The sequence below is a fragment of the Rhinolophus sinicus genome, chromosome X (genome assembly GCF_036562045.2).
Source record: "Rhinolophus sinicus isolate RSC01 chromosome X, ASM3656204v1, whole genome shotgun sequence".
Classification (NCBI taxonomy): Eukaryota; Metazoa; Chordata; class Mammalia; order Chiroptera; family Rhinolophidae; genus Rhinolophus; species Rhinolophus sinicus.
The window spans coordinates 17,178,626-17,205,610 of record NC_133768.1 but is presented as its reverse complement, the minus strand read 5'-3'; the positions used below and the strand labels follow the sequence as shown (position 1 = coordinate 17,205,610).

The window sequence follows — 26,985 nt, the reverse complement described above, 5'->3', positions numbered from 1 at the left end:
CTTCGAAAACCAGTGCCCAATCACCGGCTCCTGTACACTGTGCAGTCATGGCTAAATATGTTCATTGCTGTGTTGCTGGAATTGAGAAAAGTGTGAACACACTAAATGTCCATCAGGAGAGGAATGACTATATTATGGCATAACCATATTATGGACTGCTACGCAACAAATTAAAAGAAAGAGGTAGGTCTTAATAGTCTAGCATGAAAAAATCTCCAAGACATATTGTTGGAATAAAGCAAGGCACAGATATAGATATATAAATACCATTTATATTTTTAAATAACTATCCTATCAATGTGAGTATATGTATGTAAATGCACAGAAAAGGTCCGTAAAATACATATTAAAGTGATCATAGTGGTTACCTGGTGGAGATAACTGGGATTTGGGGTGATGGGGGGTTAAAGGGGCTTTGGACATAAATGTAATGTTTTACATTTTGATTAGAAATCAACTTGTGTAATTAAAATTAACTTTTTTAGAAATAAATGTGTGTATTACAGAAAATTCTTCTAAAATTATCCAAAAACAGTTTACAGTTAACTAAGTTTACATAGTAGTATTTTGCCCTTACATTTGTCAACACCAGCAAGTTTCATTTCTATCAAGCAAAAATACACATTATAGTTATAAAACACCAAAGACTAAAAGTCTGACAAAATATTAATATCTATATGTTCTAATAACCTCATTGTTAGTAAAAATTTCTCTTTTTCAAATCTGCACCTTGGAAAACCACTAAGACCTGCTTTTGGTTTTCTACTTGGGTTAACTTCTCGTTTTTATAGGAGTTTCTCATACCTCTCATATCAGTGAATACTGACTCACCTAGGTGAGTCTCAGCAAAATGCTGACCATAAAAAACATAGTGTTTTTGTTTAGGACACAGTGGCCAAAAAAACTGATCACATTCAGTGGACAATAATTCAGGCAGGTTCAACTATTTGATCTTTATAGTCATAAAGCTATATCCTAACCATAGCTACAGCTTTCCAGGAAAAGTTGAATGCCTTTGTGTCTGGGTTTCGGTATCCATTTTATTGATGTAAAATCACATTAATTAGGTCTTTTAGTATAGACAAATATAGAGATGAAGCCAAAATTAGCTCCTGATCCCATAGCTCAGACCTAAGAAAACAAACATATATGTATACTCAGGTATAGCAAATTGACACGGTACAGAGATACATGAAAAAAAGTGAGTAATTTCCCTTTCTTCTCACCCCTCTTTCCCCATTCTGGAAATTTCCACTGCTGTCTGCACAGCTTGCTTCAGATATTTACTCAAACATCACCTCTCACTAAGGCCCTCCCCGGTGATTTTTTAAAGGAGAGATGTATTACCCCACCCCCTTTTCTTGCTTTACATCTCACCATAATATCACCATCAATAATACTCTACATTTTACTCTCTATATAAATTACTATCTGTATTCCCCCAACTAGAATACAAACTCCATAACAAAAGGGAATTTTATGTTATTTGTTTTTACTATTCTTTCACCGTGATATCGCCAGAGCTAGAACAGTACTTGGCACATGGTAAGCACTCACTAAATATTTGTTGAGTGAATGGAATCTGAACCTTCTGAAACTCAAAGGGATGACTGGGTTAAGCATCACCTATAATTATGAGAACCTCTCACTAGCCAAAGTCTAAATCATGACATGGTACTATCAGCACTACCAATGTGCTACTTCTTTAAGTTTCCATATTCAGTACCAGAATGGGGATATGTTCCATTATGCAAGTTGCGGTTTTCAATTTCCTTCTAAATTAGGGACTTTGTTTGTTCCATTCTCTTGGATTCATGGTAGAACTAGTGTAGCTTTGAGGTCCACACATTTTTCCCAACAAACTCTCAATCAGAATGCAGTTATTAACAAGATGAAAAGCCCTGTCCAGCTCCATGCAAATCTCATCACCCCTGTGTCCTCTTAGCCTTCCCTACAACCAAGAAATAAAAGTAGGGGGCCGGCCCGGTGGCTCAGGCAGTTGGAGCTCCATGCTCCTAACTCCGAAGGCTGACGGTTCGATTCCCATATGGGCCAGTGGGCTCTCACCCACAAGGCTGCCGGTTCAACTACTGGAATCCCACAAGGGATGGTGGGCTGTGCCCCCTGCAACTAGCAACGGCAGCTGGACCTGGAGCTGAGCTGCGCCCTCCACAACTAAGACTGAAAGGACAACAACTTGAAGCTGAACGGCACCCCCCACAACTAAGATTGAAAGGACAACAACTTGACTTGGAAAAAAACGCCTGGAAGTACACACTGTTCCCCAATAAAGTCCTGTTCCACTTCCCCAATAAAAAAGAAAGAAAAGAAGGATAGTCTACCTTTTCATGGTTGTGACATATGCTTAAAAAAGAAAATCAGACAAAATACCGATTTAGATCAGAGTCTTTCATCCTAACAATATTGAACTAATATAATCTCTTTTCCCTATATTCTTTGTATGCTTTCATGTAACTGCCACATTAATTTTAAAAGTTCCACACCCACAAGTGTATGGCTTAGAAACGTTATCATATAACAAATATTTTGAAAGCATTACCTTCCAAAGATTTATGTTATTTGGAAGTTCTGGGGATTTTTTTTTTTTAATACTGACACTAACGGTGATTATTTAACTGTAGTCAGACTCACACATCTTTCCCTGTTGTTTCCATGTTTGGTCAAATTTAACAAGATGGGAGGCATGCAACTTTCACTCACTACCAGTTTCAAAAGCCATAGCACCTGCTTTTTCCCTTTCTCTACAGCAAACTTTTGTAAACTTACTAATATGATGCAAGGTGTCTTGGACTCATCTAAATTTGGGAGGAAATCATTCTTAAATTCAATCTGTCTTTTGACTCCTTTGAAGGAATTAGCATTATTGAATTTGTTCAGTTAGGATGCCTCCAGGACAGAAATGGCACAATCAGCCAGGGGCAAATGACAAAGTAAATTCAGTCCAAAAGGTGACAGAGGGTAAATTCTAAAGGAGAATCCAATGGGCTTGAGAATGTGTGGACCAAAGTACACACTCAACTATTTATTTAAATAAAGCCATTTCCATATTTGCTGTAGCTGCTTTCACCAGAGATATACTTGGGTATTCCATTGCGTGTGTATCTGTGTCTGTTTTCTTTCATTATGGGTGTTTGTGTTACTTTTGTTAAGGGACTGACTCTATCGCTACATTTCATTGTATTAGTTTTGTCAAATAATAGGATGTTTGGTATTTTGCATGGATTTATTGCTGTGTTAATGTGGCTTTTTTCTAGTATATGTTGTGACAGTTATTTTCAAAAGCCTACGTGTATACTTACATTACTGAACTAATCCATGTATCATCCACATTTCAGGGCTTACTGCTGATGTGTCATTTTAGCAACATTATTATACTTCTTGGTAGATTCACTTGCAGTTACTGCTGCTGACCTACTTGATTTTACTTGTCCTATACAATTACTTCTAGTTCTATAGTTCACTGAGTCAACATATTTTATGACCCTAATTTTGGAGATGTTCGTATATTTAAATCCCATTATAAAAACAACTGGAAATAATTGGGTTTGATTCTGTTGATGCAATTTCTATACATAATCAATGACGACTAACATTTACTGAGGGCCTATGATGTTACAAGCAACAGAGGTAAGCTTTGAATGGGCAAATATCCTCAAAGAACCTACAACCTAGTAGGTTCTCTCTCCTAGTAGGAGAGAGAATAAAATATAACCAGAAAAAAAGCTCCATTTTGAAAGATCTAGAGAGGAAGGGGAACTGGTACCAAACCTCTCTAAAGTGTATTTTTCAATTAAAATGTTTTAAATTCAGCGAAGAAAAGAAATACTGGCTACATGGGAGTAGATACATAGAGGTGTTTTGGGAGAGGGGTCATCTATACACTTTTACATTAAGGGGAAAAGATGGTTTGTAAAATAGGCTGGCGTTTGACGTAGGAACGGTTTAAGACACTGGTTCTCCAAATGTGGTCCCAGAGCAGCAGCAGCATCACCTGGGTACTTGCTAGAGATGCAAATGACGGGGCCCCACCCCAGACCTACTGAATCAGGAACTCTGGGGTTGGGGTCCAGAGTTTTCACACAGGCCCTCCAGGAGATTCTGCTGCATGCTAGTTGAGATCCACTGGTTTAGGTCAGGACAAGGGTTCTCAACTGCACATTCGAATCCCTGGGGAGCTTTTTAAAAATATACCCATGTCCAGGCCCCTACCCCACACCTATTAAGCCACAATTTCTGGGATAGAGCCCTGAGTATCAGTATGTTTTAAAAACTCCCCAGGTGATTCTAACATGCAAACAATTTCAGAACTCTTGGTTTAGGAAAAACAAGAAACTGCATATCTTTGACTTAACTGATGTATATATATCACCCTCCTGTCTCACTGTCCTTTCTTCAGCACTCCTCAACACTGTGCTTGTAACATACGATTAGATATTTTTATTATAATTTAGCAAACTAGACTTTAAAAACTGAAACTTTACATGGCTTGCAAATTATGACTGTACAAAAAGACAAAAATTTTTTTCATTTCAACTGCCTTCGAAAATCCAGGATGAATGCTCACACTAAGAGAGAATGAGTGTTACATTTTATTCAGGATTGTTTCCTGTAATCAGATAAACCGGATACCATTCTTCTAGAATCTAGGGGGCTATCAGTTGGGATGTGAAAATCACTGCAATTACAAAGCACTTTTGGGTTTTTTTGGGAGGGGTGGTTTGCTGTATAGGGATTTCATTGTCATCACTGCTAAGATTAATAGTGTCTTTTTTTTTTCAATTTGGCATCTTGCAGTAGTTTGGTGAATGCCAACCTTCCCCTTTCCAGAAAGTATCAAGTTCTAACAGCTGTGACTCATGTCCGGGGATTCAGCAAGATGCCTTAGCCATCTGCTGGCTTCCTGCAGGTAACCTCCTGCTACCATATCTATCAGCCTAGAAGTGACAAGCAGAGAGCGGCTTCTAAAATCTGCCCTCCATCTTGAAACCTTCTCTTCTGGTCCTTCTATTCTTTTTCTGCCATAATTACCTTCAGGCTGCAACAAAGAGAACTTCTTCTTTACCAGGATGACCAACCATCCCTGTTTGCCCATGACTGAGGGGGTTAAGAGATGGAATTTCAGTGCTAAAATTGGGACAGTCCCAGGCAAACCAGGATGAGTTAGTCCCCCTACCTCTACCCAACCAGGTCGGACTTCTTTTGTATTTGCTGCATTTTTATACCTTAGTCGTTCTCAAACTTCAGCATCTAGCAGGGATTTGATGGCTAAAATCTCAAAACATCAATTGCTGGGCTCACCCCCAGAGTCTCTGATTTGGTAGGTCAGGGGTGGGACCAGGTAATACCCATTTATCACAAGTGATGCTGAGCTGACCCAGGGACCACACTTTGAGAACCATTGCAATAGTTCAACTTCTGGCAGAGTAAATACATATTTCCTCCCACTGTGAAGCTCAGTATCTCATATTCTACTCATATTCCAACAGGTCCTTTCATACACACCATCACTGTCCTAGGTATTCAACACTGACACTAGAGGCAGTGATGTTCACCCCACGCCAGGGAAAATAGTAGATGCTCAACAAATACTTGTGTGGCTTCACTGATCCATATCCAGGTGTGAGATAATGGTCTCAAGAATAAAAACATGATTAACATTTTCCCCTATAACGATTAGACAAAAAAAACTGAGTCTCTTTATTCATCTCCTCCAATAGCATCTTTACAATGCATAACTTGGTAATACAAAACCTTCTCATCTATCGTTAGTGGAAATATAAATTGGTACCACTTTTCTCAAGAGAAGTCAGGTAAGATGTATTTTAAAACCTTAAATTGGTCATACCACTTGACTCAGCAATTACTCCACACCTAGGAATTTAAAGAAACAGTCTCAGATTTGCATAAAAATTTAGCCACAAAACATCATCACAGAGTTGTTGGTTTTGTTTTTTTCTGGTTTTTTTGTGTTTGATTTTTTTTACAATAGTGAAACAGCCTAAATGTCTGTTGGTAGGAAATTAAAGAAATGAAGGGGCTTTTATTTGGTGGAATATTATGCATGATAACTTAGAAGACTATATAATAAATGGAAAAAATATCCATGTTACAATGTTCAGTGGGGAAAAAAGCAGTATTATTGAATGAGTCCATATTTAACTTCAATTTTAAGACGTGTTGATAAATATGAGTTTGAGGGGTGTTCGACAAAATTATTAACCAGGGTTATTTTTAAATGACATTAATCTTTAATTTTTTTTGGCTTATCTAAGTTTTCTGGATTTTCTACAATAAATATGAACCACTTTTGTAATAAGTGTCAATATCAATTGTTTTGAAGGGAGGATGCATGAGATTGTGAGTATCAAGATAAATTAGTGAGACTGCTCCCTGACTTCCTGTCCCTATCACCATGGCTCTATTCCAGCTTCCTGATGCTCTCCTCACTCTGGCTCACATCGAGGCCACTCGTTCCCAGTGAGTATCCCACTCACACCCCACCTCCTTAATCGGACTGACCGTGATACTCATTCCCTGCTTTCTGCTACCGGCCCTGCAGTGAACCTGCCCAGTCCTCTGTGCCCGGAAACAGCACTCCCCTGCTCCATGAGTGTGTTTTCAGAAACGCCCTGCAGGGGGCAAATGGGTCCCTCCAGGCACCAGTCCTGGCACTAACCACAATAATGGGAATGCCATGAGACTGCAGGCTTCCCACGTGAGGGCACCGTTGTCCTCTGATAGCACGACCCAGAATGTCATTCTTAGCTGCCTCCTTGGTCAGGCCTCAGAGACGGGGCTCTATTAGGTCCTCGAGAGTCCTCAACTGACCAGGACAAGAACGTCTTAAAATAGTTTGGAGTACGTCTTATTAGGGAGACCATGTCATGGACGGTGAAGATGCTTGACCACTGCACTGTACACCTGAAGCTGAAGCTGAATATTGTATGTCAAGTATAATTTAATATATATATATATAGTCACGGGATATGGAGTACAGCATAGGGAATAGAGTCAATGGAATTGTAATAGATATATACAATGCCAGAGGGGTAGTAGATTGGGGGGGGAGGGTTATCACTTTGTGAGGGGTGTAAATGTCTAACTATTACATTGTTTTGTACACCTGAAACTAATAAAAAGAATAGTTGGAGCAGGTATCCCACAACCTTGCTAAGTGAAGCATCTGACAATTTTGCAAACTACTCGAAGTCTGTTCATGACTTAACTTCAGCTCACTTAACAAAACTTTTAAAACCTTACAGTAGATTTTTATAAAGTAAAACCTTTTTGGAGAGTATATCTAATTATTCTTTTTAAGGCAGCTTATGACATCTCTCAAATAACCGCCCTTCATTCTACCCCAATCCAACGATGCGAAGAGATCAGGGGCACAGGCAAAGGGCTTGCAGAGAGCAGCACTCTTACAGGTGGCAATAACCAACTGCTTAGTGCCCTAGCCCTTTGGGACACGGAATCAGCAGGACCTGGGGACCATACAACCTGCTGACCCTCCCCTGGCTGTCCCTACATCCTAGACTATCTTGTTTCCATAACAAACAGAAACAATCCCGCCCCCCACATGGGTGAGAGCATGATATAATAATGATTACTCTAACATCCATTTATATCATGCTTTTCACCTTCTTCACAGTTTGTTGACATGTATCACTTCATGCAATCCTTACATTTCTTATCTAGTATCTAACAGTGCAGGGTGAAGACTAAGAACATGCAATCAGAGAAGCTGGGTTATACTCCCAGCTCTGCAACTTACTAGTTCTGTGGCCTCTGGCAAGTTACTTAGCGTCTCTGAGCTTCAGTACCCTCTTCTGTAAAATGGACCCATAATGCCAAGCTTATAGAGCTACTGTGAAGATTAGAGATGACATACATTAAAGTATCAGGCACAATGCTTAGCACGTTAGTGGTTCTCCATGAATAACAGCTGCATAGAACAATTGTAATCTCCATTTTATGGGAGTCCTTCAAGGCATCAGTGGAAAAGTTGGAAAACTGCTACATGTATAATTACTACAGTTATTTGAGAATGATCTTTTGGGATTTAACTTATTCACTCCCTTCTCCTCTCACCACTGTCACTGCCTAAATTAGACCCTCCCCATCCATCCTTCTCTTGAACCTACCTGGTCCAAGTGCCTTAATCTAACCCCTCTCCAAGCCATGATTATTAAGACTAACACTAAGGAAGTGATGTGTAGTCTCTTGCCTCCCAAAGAAAACTATACTATCTCCCTACGGCTGTTCCTCAATATGGCTTACAAGGCCCTCATCTGCTTCTTCAACAGAGCATCTCCCATCATTCCTTCTTCTCCCCGCCCCGAACATAGACAGCCTGTGTCCCAGCATTTACGACCACCTCACCATCTGTTTCTGCACCACACTCTGCTGTGTCTGCTGCCTCTGCAACAGCCAGTGCTTCTATCTGCATGCCCTTCATGTGCCAATCTACCTTCTTTGTTTAGGGAATTTCTTTTCCTTTCAAAGCCCACTCAAATGTCACTTTCACTGAGAAGCCATCTTGACTCCCCAAAATTAATTACCCCTCCTCTGTGGCTCCCAGGATGCACTGCACACCCTTCTGTTGCACGCTCACCATGATGTCTTATAAACGACTGGTGACAAGTCTGTCTCTCCTAACTCTTCTCAATCAAGGACTCCTAATAGCTAAAATTTATTGAGTACCTCCTACAAACCAATCTCTCTTCTAAGCACTTTACATACATTTAATCTTGATGACAACCCTATAGAATAGTCACTATTATTATCTTCATTTTACAGATAATTAAACTCTGGCTTAACAATGTTTAATTAACTTGCCCAAGGTTGCAAGCTATGAGTGGCCAACCCAGGAACCAAAATCAAACCCACACTCTTCACTATTACACCATAACATATTATATACCCTACCACCAAACTCAGTACCTGGCAAGTTGGAGCTTCTGTATTAGTCATCTCTTACTGTATAACAAAGTATCTCAAAACATGTCAAGATGTCAGCCCGGGCTGACAAGATGTCATGTGCAGATGCCACGTGACTGGAGGATCTACTTCCAAGATGGCATACTCACATGCTGCTGGTTATGGGCAGGAGGCCTCAGGTCCTTCACATGTGGACCTCTCCACCAGCTTCTTGAGTGTCTTCATGACACAGCTTCTGGCTTCTCCCAGAGTGATCAATCCAAGAGAGCAAGGCAGAAGCCGCAGTGTCTTTTATGACCCAGCCACAGCAGTCATACTCCGTCATTTCTACAGTATCCTATTGGTTACAGAGGTCAGCTTTCTCCAGTGTGGGAGGGGACTACACAGGGGCATGACTACCAGGAGGTGAGAATCACTGGGGACTCTATAAATACTAAATGAATAGGTTACTAAGAGTTGCTCTGAGTGTCAGGGTCTCTTCTAGATAATGAGAAGTTTGGGTGAGGTGACCACTTCAAGTTTCTTTCCTTCTAGCTCCCAAACTATGGAAAACTATTCCCAAATTGTCCCCAAATACAGCGTCAAGTGGATTCAGGAATTTAACTTTATTAAATTCCAGCAGAGGCCGCAAGCAAGTATTTATTAACTTAGCTCCCACTTTATAGTTTTAAGCAGAGTCAATGAAGTAGGAGAAATTCTTCCAGTTTGAAACACAGTTATTTCCTTAACAGCAAAACAAATCTATGTTTGATTTCAGGATTAATTCTATAGTTTGATGTCAGCATAAGCCCAGCCTCTGGACAAAGGCTTATCTTCTTTAGCAGAATGTCTCTGATTAAAGTGGGGCAACCAAATCCCTTGAGTATAACAGCAAAGGTAATAAAATCATTGGTTTTAGCCCTTAGGCCTTACATGTTTACAAGGCAAGGTTTTATTTGCTCAAAATAATTCCTTAATATGATTTGAGATGTATGAAGATAAAAACTAATATTGAAATGAGGCACTTTGCAGATATACATTGATATAGAATGTATGAAATGAATTTTATTCTAAAGACCAGTCCATGTTAATAGAAATGAAAAAAACAAATGTGAGCTGTTGACTCTAGCACCTTTCTGCTCCCAGTACCATCACCTGACAGATCCAAAGTAGTTTAACATTTGGGTCAGAATACTCGTCAAGGCTCCATGGATCCTTTCCTGTAACAGGGCTCTACACCTGGGGAGGTGGGGTTTCTACACCGGGGGTTGGCAAACTACAGCCCATGTAAATAGTTTAAGTGGAACACAGCCATGCTCATTTCTTTATGAATTGTCTCTGACAGCAATGGCAAGCTTGAGAATTTGCAACAGTGACCACGTGGCTGGCAAAGACAAAAATATTTATGACCTGGCCCTTTACAGACAAAGTCTGCTGATCCCTGGTCTATGCCTCCAGAGGCTTGGCCTGAGGTCACACGTTATAAACCTGGAATGTCTACGCATGCTATACGCTGTTCCACACACTTTTATGGGAGGAATGAGAGTGTTGAGGTATTACATACATACAGTAAAGGCACAAACTTTAATGGGAGAACACAATGTGTTTTTACACATGTATCACCTGTGCAACCACCTCCCAGATCAAGATGTTTCCTGTAACCCCTCCCAGTCAATACCCCCAGCAAAGGTAGCCATTATTTTAACTTCTATCACTTAGATCCCAGGTCCGTTTGCCTGTTCCTGAACTTTATACGAATGGAAACATGCAGCGTTTCATAGAGCATTAAGTCAGTGTCATTCTTACGCACTGTGGCATGGAGCAGTTTGCTCTTTTTCATTGCTATATAGTATTCAATTGTATGACTATACCACAATTTATTTACCTATTCTGCTGTTGATGGACATAAGGTTCTTTCCAGGTTTTTACAATTATGATTAAAGCTGCTATGAACATTTGTGTACACGTATTTTGGTGGGCATAAAGATCCATCATCAAAAGTGGGATTTCTGGGTTATAGGAGATAGCAACAAACTGCCAAACACTTTTCCAAATTGGTTGCATTTTTAATGCACAAAATAGTGTTAATTTATAAAATATTTTGAGATCAAAATCTTTATATCCTGCTGTATATTCTGTGAGAGACTGGCTATCCTGGGGATTATTGGCATGTCAATTTTAAATACACAATGTGGCAATGTGCTGGGACTTTTCAAATTCATCTCACTAAATCCTCACCCAGAACTCTGTGGGCTAGGTAACCTCAACATATGGCAGATGTGGACAATAGGCGTCAGGAAGGAGAAATACCTTGACCAAGGTCATACAACAAAATCACTGGCACTCAAGGTCTCCCATCCTGGTCTGCGCTGATTCCCTACTCAAAGTAGGAAGACCAGTTTTGCAGTTATCACAAAGTTAGGGAGGCACAAGCTTAGGCACCGATAACCTTAGCTCCTTACTTTCCTCTTTAAGCACCTTATCTGTTCAAATATAATTAAGTTCTGCACTAGTTCCTGAGTATGACTCCTTGTACAACAGACTTAAATCATTATTATTTCACACTGCACTCTGTATCTGAGGACATGCTACCCACCTTGACAAGGGTAGAAAAATAAGGAGCTATAACTACCTTGCAAAAATCTAACAATGAAAGAAAGCCACATATCATGGAGTTTCACACAAAGGCATGGATTTGCAAGAAGAAAAAAAACATACAGGTTTTTCTATTTTCTGCTCAAGTCTCTACTGTGCGCAGAAGCAGACTTAAGTGGCATAAATCAGAAAATGATAATGGGAACTGAATGTAATTCTCATAAATCACGTTACTAAGTATAGTTACATCTTAGATGTGAAACCCAATTAAACAGATGGCCACATGCTGTCAGAATCAGCCCCTAATCAATAAAGATGTTCATTTCAGAAAATCACCTCAATTTTTCACTTCTTCAGTGAAGCAAAAAGAAGGCAGTTGGGGGCTGGAGGGAAGTCCCAGGAAACCCAGTGGGGAAATGTATAAGAAGGAACTCCACCTGTCTTAATTTGTAGTCCAGAAAATCAGAAAGGAGAGAGAGAGAAAAAAGTTACCCAAAGGATTCCTTGTCATCTTGCCTGGGAATGTAATTTACAATGAGAGCAAGCACTGGTCATTAGGAAAATAGAAACAGCTTGAATCTCTTAATTAAAATATTGCTTCAAATTGTTCATTTCAAACCCCCTCTGCTCATGAGTTTTTGAGAAACCACTGGTTTACCCTGAAATGGCTGCTTCTTCAGTATACCTCTGACAGGATCAGCTCTTCCCAGACAAGGAAAGGCTGAACAGGGGTGAATCCTGGAGGCAGAATTATTAGCAGGCATACTTCAATCCCCAAAGATGTAGTAAGCCTTCACTGACACTGGAAAGTGAGTGTGGAAACACTGGTGAAGAGTCTATCTCAATGCCTTTTCTTGCATAAGAGCTGATCTATTACATTCGCTAAACTGGTGAAAATGAAATCTACCAATGCCAAGAGCTGATGAAATGAGAGTTGATGAAAACACTTCTGTACTTTGGAACACTCGCTTTGGAAAACATTTGGTGTTATCTGGTAAAGTTGAGCATTTTCATACTCTACAAGCCAGTAATTCCACTCCTCATATAGACCCCAAATACTTGTTTCAGGGAACATGTATGAGAATGTTCAGAGCACTGCTGTTCATAACAGCAAAAACCTGGGGCGAAACACATAGGTCTGCCAACAGAAAAGGTCTGCAAAACAAATAAGTAATCTGGGGTACAGTCACACAATGGAATATTATAGAGCAATGAAAATGAAGGAAACCTACTGCCACATGCTATGTGGATGAATCTTAAAAACATGTTGATTGAAAAAATCAACTGCTTAAGACTGCATGCAATATACATATTTTTGCTAAAACATAAGCAAAAATAAACACTATGTTGTTTAGGCATACTTAAATGGTTTAACATTCATTGTTTAAAAAAACAAGAAAATGATAAACACGAAATCAGAATAGTGGTTACCTCTACGATATGGGAGAGGAATGGGATGGGGAGGAGCACAGACAGATGCCATGATATTGGGAATGTTCCAGTTCTTGGTTGGGTGCTGGACTCATAGGCCTATATTTATCATATGTTTTCTTATGTACTTCATAGCTTTATATGTTCTTGCATGTTACATATATTCTTTTGCATGTACCAAATATTACATAAAACACTTTCTTTTAAAATGAATAATCTAGGGAATTTTCTATTACTCAATAGGTTATTCCAATTATTATTATAATTCACATCATATAAATATAATTCATATTGTTATAAAGAGCATTTATAATTAAAATCCCAAATATCATAAGTTCCCATATGCAGCTTAGTTCTCAGTGTGGAGCTATATCAAAACATCATGTCGTGCATTTTCAATATAGACAATTTTTATTTGTCAATTATACCTCAATAAAGCTGGGGGGGAAAGAAAGCAATAGTATTTTAATGATAATGAATATTTCTATAGTAAGGCGTTACATCTGAAATTTCCAAAATATTGAACTGATATGGTTAAATAAGTTAATGTAGAAATCAAAAAACTACCACCATCTGTTTGTTTTCCTTCTGCTCATTCCTCTCGCAGACAAGTCCTGCAGAGGCTGCTATTTCCCAAGTGGCCACATGAGGGCGACTCGAAGGAGATGTGCCTGCTGGGAGTAGGCAGCCACAGCCTCAGGGCTGCCCTATCTGGCAAGGGAGCCCTGTCGGGATGAGGCCCAGCACAGAGGATCTACAGTGGGCAGGCAGGACAGGATGTCTCACTGAGAACGTGGCCTTCTGGCCCAGATCTGAGGACGCGGGAGTGTGAACCAGGCAGATCACTTGGGGAAGTTTTCCCAGGCAAAGAGGGTCCTGAGTATAAATACCAGGGGGAGGAGTGTCTCATGCTCTAGGAACAGGATGGAGGTCAGGGTGGCTGGAACAGAGGGGAGGTCAAGGCAGCACGATAAGAGGCCTCTGGGCCATTGCAAGTAATTTGGCTTTTATTCTGAATGAGATGGGAAGGTGATAAAAGGTTCTGAGCAAAGGAGGGAAATGAGATGATTGTAAAAGATCTTAAAATGGCTGCAATATTACATTTAGAATAGACTGAAGGCGGATAAGGACAGAAGAAGGGAGGCTAGTGAGGAGGCTATTACAGACATCCGAGGGTCGGGAAGGAATGGTAGTGCATGGTCAAGGGTGGTAAGTCTTTATAAACTCCATCCCCTGCATTTAACAAACAGCATAGCGATGCGCTTAAAACCATGGGATTAGGTCTTATTACCAAGCAAGGGCGTGAATATGGAGATCAGAAGAGGGGCAGGAGGGGATGAGAGACAAGCAAGGGCTCAAGCGGGAGGGAGCCCCTCTCCACAGCAGGTCACCGCCAACCTGAACTCGCAATTTGTCATTCTCGTGAATGTCTTCATACTTTTACTACATATACAGAACTATCCTGCATGTTTTTCGACCTTATTTATACAGTATCGTACTCCATATATATTCCCAAGTTGTTGTTTTCCCCCACACCGCCTAATATTTGTGAAGCTCATCATGCTACTACATGTCACTCTAGGTCACTCACTGTTCACTGCTGTGTGGCATTCCTTTGTGTGAACATGCCACATTTGATTCATTTTTTCGGCAGAGGGACACGTAGCTTGCTCCCCTTTTCCTGCTATGTAAACAATACTGCTATGAACATTCTCACGTGGGCCTCCCTGTGTGAGGCTTCTCTAGGGTAGTGGTTCTCAAACTATGTTAGAGTCACCTAGAGGGCTTAATAAAACAGGTTTCTGAGCCCATGTCTAGGGCTCATGAACAATAGGTCCATGGCAGGGCCCAAGAATCTGCATATCTAACAAGCTCCCCTGGGATGCTGTTGTGGTGGTCCCAGGACCACACTTTGAGAATCACAGCACTAGGGCACACGCCAAGAGTGCAGATGATGGCCAGAGGTACGCATGGACATCTCTGGCTTTTGTAGGTGTTACCAAACTGCTCTGCAAAGTGGGCAAACCAGTTCACATTTCCACCAGCAGTGAGTATGTATCCCTGTTGCCAACACTTGGTGCTGTCACATTTTTAATTTGTGCCAACCTGATCTTTAATAATTTTTTAAACTTGTCATGGCATTTGAAATTACGTGTACTAAAAACATGTAAATAAAAGACACTCATGACTTTACATCCTAGGGTTAATTAGAACATTTCCCAACTTCTCTTATATATGGATAGTCCCCTCGGGTTCTACAATCTGCCCAGTTACCTGCTTGCTTTTCCCATCAACCCTAGAAATAAATAAAACGGTGTGGACAAAATCAGTAAGACCATTATGAGAGAAAAGGGGAAGCTTGTTCCTTTTTCATGGCCAACTTCACTGCAGTTTTATTTATTGTAGTTGATTCTATTTTTTACTCAATGGTGATATTAAGCTTTAAAAAAAAAACTTAGAAGGTGAAAGGAGTAAAGAAGACTGGGCATATGGGTATGGAAACAAACTTCCTTCACCAACATACCTGGTCACTTTGGGGGGGGCAGAAGGGGATAAAGAATGCCCTACCCTTAATCATAGGCATGGAAGAGTTCCTTCCATTTTGTACCAGATTAACCAGGAGACAAGAAGCCGAGGACTCACGGATCTGGTTGGTGGATGCACTATAGAAGGCATTGACCGTCGTTGGATTTGTAAACCACCTGTAGAAGGAGAAACAAATAGCACCAAGTGATCGTCATTATCCAGGCAGGAGGAAAGCAAGAACAAACACAATGTGGTGGGATTATATTAGCAAATAACCAGAGAACAATGGGGATACGGGGCACGAGGGGAAACGATCATTTCACTTTAGCGCTACTGCTCTGCTCAATAAACAGTCTCATCCTAAACTGAACATGGTTCAATAAGAATGTATTAACATGCCTGGCTATTCACTGGTACTAACTTAATGGAAAAAGTCAGCACCAGTGCTTCCGAAACATCTTTAATGAGAAATCCCAGAATCTAAAGGGCTCTCCCTGCAGATGGAAACCCAGCAACAGGCTGATGGTTGCCAGGCCCTGTTCAGTGGGTCCATGCGACAGCTGAGTTTCTTTGCTGCATCACTTCCGACCTGTTCACATTAAAAGGTTTTGGACTTTTGACAACACAGAGATCCATGTAAAGAGAGACAAATAAAGTGCATCCATGTTATGCAGAGGATCTGCCTATTCTGGTGGAAAGTTTAGATTTAAGCACCAAAAGACCTAAAGACTTGTCCTGCCCCATCACAAACTAGCTGGGTTGTGTCGGAACCTTCTTGGGGTTCACCTTTACCTATAAAATTAAGGTATGGCACTAGGAGATCTTGGGAGTACCTTCCAACTATGAAGAGTCTACACTCCATTTTAAATACACAGTAGGTTACTTAGATCAGGGCTCGGCAAAAGTATTTTTCTGTGAAGTCACGCCATAAACATACTGGCATTTTTGAGGCAAAGGTGCAAAATCAAGGATGTTATGTAGGTACTTCTCTAGTGAGAGAAAATATTCCACAAATTTTTTATAAAATTCAAAATATAATAATAATTGAGTACAATGTTTCATAATCCAGGCCTGTTAATAAGAAGAATGGAATTCTTTTGGGGCAGCATAACACTTTGCTTAATTGGGGTTCAAACTTAGTGCTTCCCATCCTCAAATCAACTGCAAAATCAACTGTTTCTTAATCTCTAAAAATCGTTTTCAGTTCATGAGCCATACAAAAACAGGCAGGGGGCAAGGCTCATCCCACAGGCCATAGTTTGCCAACCCCTGACTTAGATGGCTGTGAGTTGCCCTTTATGATGAAAACCAAGCAATTTGTCTTAAGTTGAATTGCTTAAAATAAGCTTGTATAAATTCCTTTTCAGAACAATCATTTTACTAATTTCTGTTTTAATAGAATAATTACGTCAGACTAATAATTTATGTCAGCAATATGAAACTAGTAGGAAATCCAAGTGTTGACTCTAGTTGGTCCACCCATACCTTCTCCCCACCTATAAAGTCCATGAATATGTCATTCTATTATTATTATTATTATTATTATTATTATTATTATTAGCTAACATTCATTAAGCACTTCCTGTGTCCTAAGCACTTTCAATTCACAGGTTTTTCCCCATAGCAACAATAACAATTATTAGCCCATTTCACAGATGAGGATGATGAGACTTACAAGCATTATATACTTGCACAAAGTCTGGTCGTTCTGACTTCAAACCAGTTATATTACACTGGAGACATTACTAGACATCAAGAGAAAGAGTGTCCCTTCTCTTGTCAAAACTGAAACCTATACTCATTTCCATAAATGCATATTCTTTTCCTTCAACGTTAGGATTAGTATTTCAAAAAGCCCTAATGTTTAACACAAACTTAATGACTGGCTTATTTTCCTGAGGAAATAAGTAGACAAGAAAGCACTTTCATTGACTTAATGTTGCTACCTAAGTTAGGTAGAATTATGGCTCCCAAAATATATCTACATCCTAATCCCCGGATCCTGTGAATGTTACATTACATGACAAAAAACGACTGCAGATGTAATTAAGTTTAAGGACCTGAAAATAGGGAGGTTACCCAGGATTATCCAGGTGGGCCCATTCTAATCACATGAGCTCTTCAGAGCAGAAAACCTTCTCTGACTGGAATCCGAGAGATGCAACAGTGGAGGAAGTCAGAAGAGATTCTGCAGAACAGGAATTCAGACATTCCAAGAGTGAAAAGGATTCCACACGCTGTTGCTTGCTCTGAGATATAGGGGCCACGTGCAAGGACCAGAGAGAGACCTTTCAAGTGAAGAGTGTCTCCCAGATGACAGCCAGCAAGGAAGGAGGAACCTCAGTTCTGTAACCACAAGAAACTGGATTCTGCCAACACTTGATGAGCTTGAAGAGGATTCTTCCCAGAGCCTCCTGCTAAAAACCCAGCCAGCTGACACCTTGATTTCAGCTTTATAAAACCTGGAGCCAAGAAACCAGCCAAGCCAACCTGCACTTCTGACCTACACAACTGTGAAATAATACATTTATGTCATTTTGAGGTGCCAAGGTTATAGTAATTTGTTACAGCAGTAACAGAAAACTAATACACTATGCAAAGAACTAAGCATTTGTATGTTTGCTGTTTGGGTCAAGAAGGGAGAATCCAGGTGTCTCTCAACTTGGCCTCTAAATGACATTGGACTGAACCATAATATGTACAAAAGATTATGTGTATTCCTAGAGCTTATCCCTTCACTTCCCATCCTTCTCAACTCCTCTCCCTTTTGCAAATAATAAACTTTCAAAACATTAGGGTAAGAGCCATGAAAGGAAAATGTCTGTAACTGATGGACAAAGACAGACCAAAAACAAAACAAAAAAACGAACTCAGACAACCATACGCCTAAAACATCTTAATCCAGACACATGACCTCACCTTTCCTGACCTCACAGAGATCTTGCTGATTCTAGGGCATGTTTGGAGCCTTGGGTATATGCAGAGCTCATATTACGTGGCTGCACCAGTAGAACCTATCAGTTATGGATGCTATTATTTCTTCTAATTGGTCAGTGCCCACGCCAAACCAGCCATTAAATATTTTCTGTATCACCCTGATTACACCCAAGTTTATTATATATTTAGTTTTATTATTCTCTAATGTAAGGCTACCTGTGCTGGTTCTCATCTGTGTTGGCCTTTATTTTTTTACACTCTTCCCAATAAGAGGTGCAGTGTAAATTCCTCTCCTCTTAATTACGGGCTGGCCTCAGTGACTCCCTGCTAAAACATATGATGCAGTGGAAATGACACTGCATGACTACCAATGCTAGGCAGTTAAAGGCGATACAACCTCCCCTGGGGTGTGCACACATGAGCCCTCCCTCCCCCTCTCATTCTCAGGAAACTTGCTCTTTGAAATGTCTTGCTCAGTCAGCATGCTATAAAGTAGCCCAGTGCCCACAGAGAGGCTATAGTAGGCATTCCAGCGAATAGCCATCATCAACCACTAGCTCTGAGAGAGGAAGGCTCCCACATGACTCTAGTTTCAGTCACTATATGACAGTAACAACATGAAAGACCATGAGCAAGAACCCCCCAGCTGAGCCTGGTGACCTCCAGAGCCACAAGAGAGAGAAACAAATAATTACTGTTGTTTTAACACTCAAAATTTTAGGGTGGCTTGTTACACAGCAGTAGATAACTGAAACACTGAAAAGTTGGCTGTCCATAGACTAAGTCCTACCCAATAGGTTAAATTTTCCCATAAAAGTTTCATTTGTCCAACACAATGGTTTTAAAAAGTATTAAATTGGAATCTCTTTAAATGAGGTGTGCAATCACTAGTTCCCAAAGTCTTCACCACTCCCTACCATTTACACCTGTCCGAGTCAACATTTGTTAACTGATGGGAACTTGAAGGCACTGAGTTTGCACAACTTATCTCCCAACAAGATTTTAAGTTCCTTTTGGGCTAAGACGATTGTCCAAGTGGTATGTGCAGAGGAGAAGATCACTAAATCTATTTAAATGAATGTATTGCTACATATACATCTATTTGAATAAACAAAGAATGTCATTCATGTGCTTTAAATTATTCTTATTATGTCTTAGGGTGCTCCTACAATCTGTGTTTGGGGGAGGATTTAGTGGACAAGGTAGGAAGAGGTCTCATATAAATTTTAAATTCAAAAATATATGGGGATGAAACTATACTGGCCAACAGGATACATAAAAGGACTGTAATACTTAAATATAATAATCTAAAGGAAAAGACGCTGATTTTTGGACCCTATATAATAGGGATATATCAGACTAAAGTTTTACATTTTACCTAGCAACTCTTAAAAATAGTCTAAGGAATATAGAATGTAAAAATCATCAAGTACTTGGTGGCCAGATGGCTCAGTTGGTTAGAGAACGATCTCTTAACAATAGGGTTGCCGGTTCGAGTCCCACGTGGGCCAGTGAACTGCACCCTCCACAACTAGATTGAAGACAGCGAGCTGCCACTGAGCTTCCAGAGGGGTGGCCGGATGGCTCAGATCGTTAGAATGCGACCTCTTAACAACAAAGTTGCTGGACTGCACACCCTGCAACTAAAAGTTGAAAACGGCAACAGGACTTTGAGCTGAGCTGCGCCCTCCACAAATAGATTGAAGGACAACTTGGAGCTGATGGGCCCTGGAGAAATATACTCTCCCCCAATATTTCCCAATAAAAATGAGAAAAAAAATTTATTCAAAAAAATCATAGAGTACTTATTGCTTTATTTCTAATATCCTATAGATTATATTCATCCCATTACATGCTATAGATAATGCTTTTGCAAATAAAAATTCTGGGCAGAACCATAATTTGTATAGACATTTGCTGTATTTTTATATACCTTTCAAAAGACAGAAGAGGAAAATCCAGTCATGTTTAGTCACAGTAGAATGAGAATGAGTTAATAGGGAAACTGGCTTAAAATCATTTCTGTCAAAGAAAGGGGATCCTGAGGGAAACAAATTACTTTCAACTCAAGCTGAGAAATAAAGTAAATCCTCTATTTTTAAGCAAGCTTGATGAAGTGACAATTTTGAGAACCAACCCTAAATATGTACCTTCAGGGACAACCACGGTTAATTTCAGTCTTGCTGACATTTATCTCCACGTTAGAAACTTCTTAATGTACATTAGTGCAGCTAAAATGGATTCCATGAGAACGAAAGATAAAGGGTATTTATATCCTATACTCACAACGAAGCAAAATGTTATTTCAGGGCTTTGTGGAAATATATTCATGATGTGCTGTTCGAAGTAAACTAGTGTAGTGGAACTACTCCAAAACCATCCGAACTCGATTAACTCATGGATTTTCAGACCTAAAAGATGTCGATTAAAGTCAATGGGTATCATGAAGCTAAAATTACCTACCATCCCTGAAAAAGACCAGCCCGAAATTTCTTTAAAAACGTAACCATTATGTCACTTTACTGGGCAAAGAAGACCTTAAATTTCTTAATGTTGCTTTCCCTGAAATAGATAAATAGTCTGAGGAAAGAAGAATTACTAGCATTGTACTGATTTTCATTCCTGAAGAACTTTCCAGAAACATTAACCAATTTAATGTCCTTCTGAAAGAGGCATTTGTTTTCATTGACAGAGAATAAAACTATGCAAATCATACAGTTTACCCAAGCCCACGAAGTCAGCCAGTATTTTTCCAAGGCATGAATAAAATATTAGAAATAGTGAAGGCCATTAGAATCTGACAACCTATCAGTATTTCACAATGATGTTAAAGATGACACATTTAGTCAGGAGTTTTTCAATTAGCAACCCAGGCTTTGCTACACCCCCAAATGAGTAACATCATTTTGAAACTAAAGAATTAACTTGGCAACATCTCTAATATGGAGGAATCCATGAGAAGACCCTGAAGTCACAGAAATACTGGTAAGACCCTTGAATTTCCCACAAGTTGCAAAAAGAAAAAAAAAAGCAGAGTTTGAACTGATCTGAAAGGGCAGGATGACATACATAGATCTGTGACTACCATACTATACGTAGATGCTCAGTGGGGTATTGGAAACCATTTGCTGAACACATTGGATTTGAGAAGCTAGTTTTAGGACCCTAAATCTAAAATTACTATTGAATAATTTAAGTTGGAAATGAAATAGGAGAGATGGACTGAGAGACACTGGATACGAGGAAATAACCAAGGACAATGGAGCAGATGACTTTAAACCAGTTATGTGTCATTTCCAAAGAACCTCTAAAGCCTTCTGCTTTCTTCCTTTGTGCTTTTGATTGGAGTCAGGTATGGCTAGGGGAGTGGTTCAGCTTTAGGCCTACTTCTTAAGACAAACACTTTTAATGCTTTTAACTAACTTTGTGGGGAGGGTTTGAAGGGCAGAAGAGAGGAGTCGTGGCTAAGAGGGAGAGACAGTAATCAAAGCTTAAGCCACGGGAGAGTATGGGACCTAGAGTTTCTAGAGGCCAGAAGAGCAGGAAGTTCAAAGCAAGAGTAACTAGAAACCCAGAGAGGATAAAAAGAGCCAGCCAAATATCTGGAGGCCAGAATATAAGTCAAGGTTAAAAAGCGGGTCATGAAAAAAAAAGGGTCATCGAAGCCAGGCTTCCAGCTATGATGTTATGAAAAGATCAACAAATCCTTTCCACAAAAATAAAGTATAAAACTGGACAAAACTGTCAACAAACAACCATTTTAGGGCTCTGAGAATTGATCAAAGGCAAACAATCAAAAGGTTGAATTTTGAAAAACTGCTAGAGCTAGAAGTAAGTACAATAGGAGTCTGTAAGCCTTGTCGGAAACTGCTCCCATCCATCCCAGCTCCACCAGTGAGAACTTAGTTTTGTTACGATAGGGCTGGTTGGCAAATCAGCAGCTTTGCTGCCACAGTGGGTGGACTCAATCCAGAGTGAGAGCGAAAACCTGCAGCTTTATCAGTTAAAAGTGGTGAACTTGGTAAAAATAAAAAATAAAAATAAAAAAAAATGAGGAAAACCCTCAGTTTTGCTAGCCTGAAGTTCTAGCTCCCGTTGGGAGAGCAATGGACCAGCCAGAAATTTAAAAGGGAGATCCTGGAGCTGAAAGAGTCATAGAAGGGTGACATAACCTCTCCACGTCTCCTTGACTGATGGGGGAACTAGGCACATGTACACAGGAAACCAGAGAGACCTCAGAGGGAACTAAAATCCAGTGCTGACTAAGAATTGGTTGCAATTTTGAATGTGCTCCCAAACCCCCACACAGACCACCTGGCAGAGGACAGAAGCCCTACAGGCTAGAGGTGCTGGAGCGCAAGCTCTGTCCTGATCCCCTAAGCACTAAATTATACAGATACAGGGACAAACTTTAGGAAGTGAGGCTAAAAAACAAAAATAAGAATTTGAAAAATGAGCAGCGACATCCACAGCTGCATACTATAGTGGAGACAGATTCTGCAGTGTAAGTCCAGGAAGTTACTTTTAAAAAAACTTCAGAAAAAGAAATCAGAATCCACAGTTGCTACATTATCTAAAATGCCACTTTCAATTCAGGGGGAGGGGAATCACTGCATAAATTATGTAAATATCTAATCATATGCTGTACACTTAAAACTAATATAAAATAACATTGAATGCCAACTGTAATTAAAAAATAATCTTTGAAAAATAAAATGTCATTTTCAACAACAAAAAATATTGTACCATGCAAAGAAAAAGTGTAAAACAAGAAAAAAAGCAATCAATAAAAACTGACTCTGAGTGAGCCCAGATGTTGGATTTAGCAAAGACTTGAAAGCAGCCATTATAAATTCATTCAAAGAATTAAAATAAACTATATTCAAAGAATTAATGAAATACGATGACAATGATTCAACAAATAAAGAATCACAGCAGAAAAATAAAAACTATAAGAAAACAACGAAATGGAAATTCTGGAGTTGTAAAGTTCGATAATCAAAATGAAAAATTTGTCAGATAGGTCAATATCAAATTTGAGAATGCACAAGAAACAATCAATGAATTTGAAAATAAGTCCATAGAAATTATCCAATCTGGAGAACAGAGACAAAAACACATTGGAGAAGTGAGCTATAGCAGAACAGAGTCAAAAGTACCAGCAGGCAAGAACAAAAAGTAATCTAAACCGAAGCTGAAGAATTTCTCAATTGAAAGCCTCTATTCATTTGCAAAACGGGGATAATAAATAGTACCTAGACCTTATGGAATTGACATGAGGATAAAATGAATTAAAACATGTAAAGCACTTCCTGGCACATAATAAAAACATAATTCTTAGCTGCTATCATCATTATCACCATCATCATCACACATTTTGCTAGGGAAGGAAATCATGGTTGATGCTGGCCTCAAAAGTTCCGAGGGTACCTTTCTTACCTGTAGGGAAAGGTCCCACAGGAAGGTAGGAAGAAGGGGAATATATTGTAACTACTATTAGAGGAAAATAACAGAGCTATCAGGTCTCTGACACTCATTACCTCAACAAATATTACCTCCTCTACTTACTGCATAATTATATATATATATATGTGTATATGTGTATATATATATATATATATACATATACATATACATATACATATACATATACATATACATATATATATATATATATATATATATATATATATATATATATATATATAACAGGTAATAGGGAACAAATTTTACTTTTTCCTGTAAGACAGGTTAAGTGTTTGGGGGTAGGGAAGGGCCAGCCGCTGTTATTTCCATGTGATAGATAGGAAACAGAGCTAGAGAGATTTCATATATATATATATATATATATATATATATATATATATATATATATAGAGAGAGAGAGAGAGAGAGAGAGAGAGAGAGAATACACATTTTAAGAAAGGAAAAAACTGTATTAAAATTGTAATACTCAATATATACCGATAACAAAAGATGAATAGAAGCCATGCGTATACATTTTTTTGGCACCCCCTGTGTATGTATGTATGTATATATGTGTGTGTGTGTGGATGGGTGCCAAAAAATATGTATATAAATGGACACTTTGGTCAACGTTGCTCAAGCAGTAGTTTGCCATAATCAGAAGAGTCTGGACGCTGATGGGAACCACTTTGAGCACCTCTTATAATTGCAGAAGTCAAATGTGACTTGTAATCGTCTTTTGTTATCGGTATACATGAGTATTACAATTTTAATAGTTTTTTCCTTTCTTAAAATGTGTATACATTTTTTTGGCACGCTCTGTATATATGGTGTTTTGGAAGTCCTCTTTCATGAGTGTCTTCAGTTGTGCTGCCGTGGCTGCCTCGATGTCCTGAACCATTTTGACTTCGGGGAAGAGCCATAAATCACACGGTGCCAGATCCAGTGACTAAGGTGGATGAGGACACACCGTAATGTTTTTATTTGACACAAATTGCCATACCAGAAGCAATGTGACGCGGAGCGTTGTCATGATGGAGGATGAAACCGTTTGCCCATTTCTCAGGCCATTTTTCTACGTACATCGTTTCTTAAACGCTTGTAAAGACACTCACGAAATAGGACTTCCAGAACTGCTTCAGAAAGTGGCAAGAATGATGGGATAAGTGTGTTTGAAGACAGGGGGAGTATTTTAAGGGGAATTAATGGCAATGTGTCTTTTACTGTAATAATTTTTTTTATTTGAACATTCACCGTATTTTGTGATCACACCTCGTATATTCATAACAAGTTATGAGCTGAACATTTGCATCCTAATAAGCTTCTTTTGATATGCATTGATGCTAGGAGTGGGGCAACAATAATTAGATTGAAAAACTCATTCATATAATACCCGAAATAAGAGTTGCCAAAACATAACACAGATTTTGCCAAACCAAGATAAGTGGCAAGCCAGCTACTCTGACTTGAGGGGAATTACAAAGTTTGATCCAAATAGACCCTACTTCCCACCAACATATTTATCTATTTCACTTTATTTTATTTTATTTTTTTACTTACTCTGTTTTCGGAACAGCTTTTCTCAGCCAGAAGAAATCAGACTGTGCTAAATACTTGCGGGTTTGCAGAACGTTGCCAAAGTAGTCAGATTCTGAAAACTTGATCTGAATGAAACAAACCACAATGATCATTGTTCTAAGTGCAGAGAAGAGATGGTTCTGACAAAAGACTTCAGTGCACAAATGAGCAATCAACAGAGAAGCTGCATTCCTCATAGCATCTCTCAGCCATTACCGGTTAACCCAGGATGCACAAAGCCATGAAATTTAATTTCAGTGATTTTCTTTTAAAATAAAAATTTTAAAAATAAATATGGTCATTTCTGGATCACATTATAAAAAGGGAGAAGATGCAGTAATTTACAATGTATTTCATTTGCTTTATAATTGGCAAATCAACTTTAACCCTTACAGGACATATTATCTTAGGTTTGAAATTTCTCAGCCTACGAGTCCTTGATTTTTTTCTAAAATGTATACTTTATTTGTCACATAGGTTCTTCTAATAACATTCAGTTTAGTCAGATGAAATCTCATTTAGCTTACAGATGACGATTTAGTCAAATGTTAAAATCCAATTTACTGTAATCGGCATTTGTTTACGAAAGAAAAAACAAGGAAAGCAATTCAGAGACTTATTTTCCACCCCAAGCACAATGGAGTCACTAGAATAATTTAATTATTAATAGAATTTGTCTATTAACACTCAAAAAATGCTCTGGTCACTAAAAAATAATGAAATTACAGAAACAAATCACAGATTACAGCTTGCATGGAAAAACAGGAAGTTGATGACTCACAACAATGTTATCTATGATAATAGGAAAACAGACATAATTGACTCGACTCCTTTTCTTTTTTTGGAAGAATGGTAGACAGTTTCAATTTTATAGGCACTCTCTCTACAAAACTAGCAGTGCTTAATCTAAATGTTGTAAATAATATCTGTATAACAGTGAAAGCAATGGTTTGTAATGATCTCTAATACTTTGGTTTTAAAATATATTACTGTACCAAATAAAATAAGAAAAACACACTTTTGAATAAACAAATAACCAAGAGTAATGAAATTCTTATCAGCTGTAATATATGTGTAAATTTAAACCATGAGACTCTTTTAAAAGCAAAAATTAAAATATAGCAAGTGAATGTATATGAAACCCGCAGGCGTTACAGTACAGATATGAATGTATATATACAACTTGATGCTTATAGACTTGACAGCAGCATATTTGTTGGCCAATATATGGCTCAGGTTTATTTTTTCTGTCAACATAGTGAATACTCATTATGTCTGTAGAGTAGCTTTTGTTAGTGATTCATCTTAACAATCTTTGCAGGGGGCCAAGCCAAAATATAAAAAAAGTAGTCAAATAACTAAAGTGACCGGGGAAAAAAGCAGGAATGAAAATATCAATTCCTGGCATCCTTGGTGTTTTACTTGGCCAACAAGTTATAAAGATATGACTTTAAATTGTCCCTCAATTCTTACAGGAGTGGCTGATAAATTGTAGTATAGTCACATAATGGA

The 26,985-nt window shown here is 38.9% G+C and overlaps 1 protein-coding gene across 2 annotated transcripts in view; it reads right to left on the bottom strand.

The window, feature by feature from the left end:
- Window positions 1-26,985, bottom strand: part of PHEX (phosphate regulating endopeptidase X-linked) — a 205,005-nt gene that overhangs the window by 46,027 nt on the left and 131,993 nt on the right. Inside the window, exons 14-15 of one of the 2 annotated variants that reach the window (XM_074323776.1) lie at window positions 25,456-25,559; window positions 15,535-15,668 (exon numbers count right to left, since the gene is read on the bottom strand). In XM_074323776.1, the coding sequence (XP_074179877.1) occupies window positions 15,535-15,668; window positions 25,456-25,559 (238 nt within the window). The remainder of the gene's footprint in view (window positions 1-15,534; window positions 15,669-25,455; window positions 25,560-26,985) is intronic. The other variant, XM_019714582.2, reaches the window with a different exon arrangement.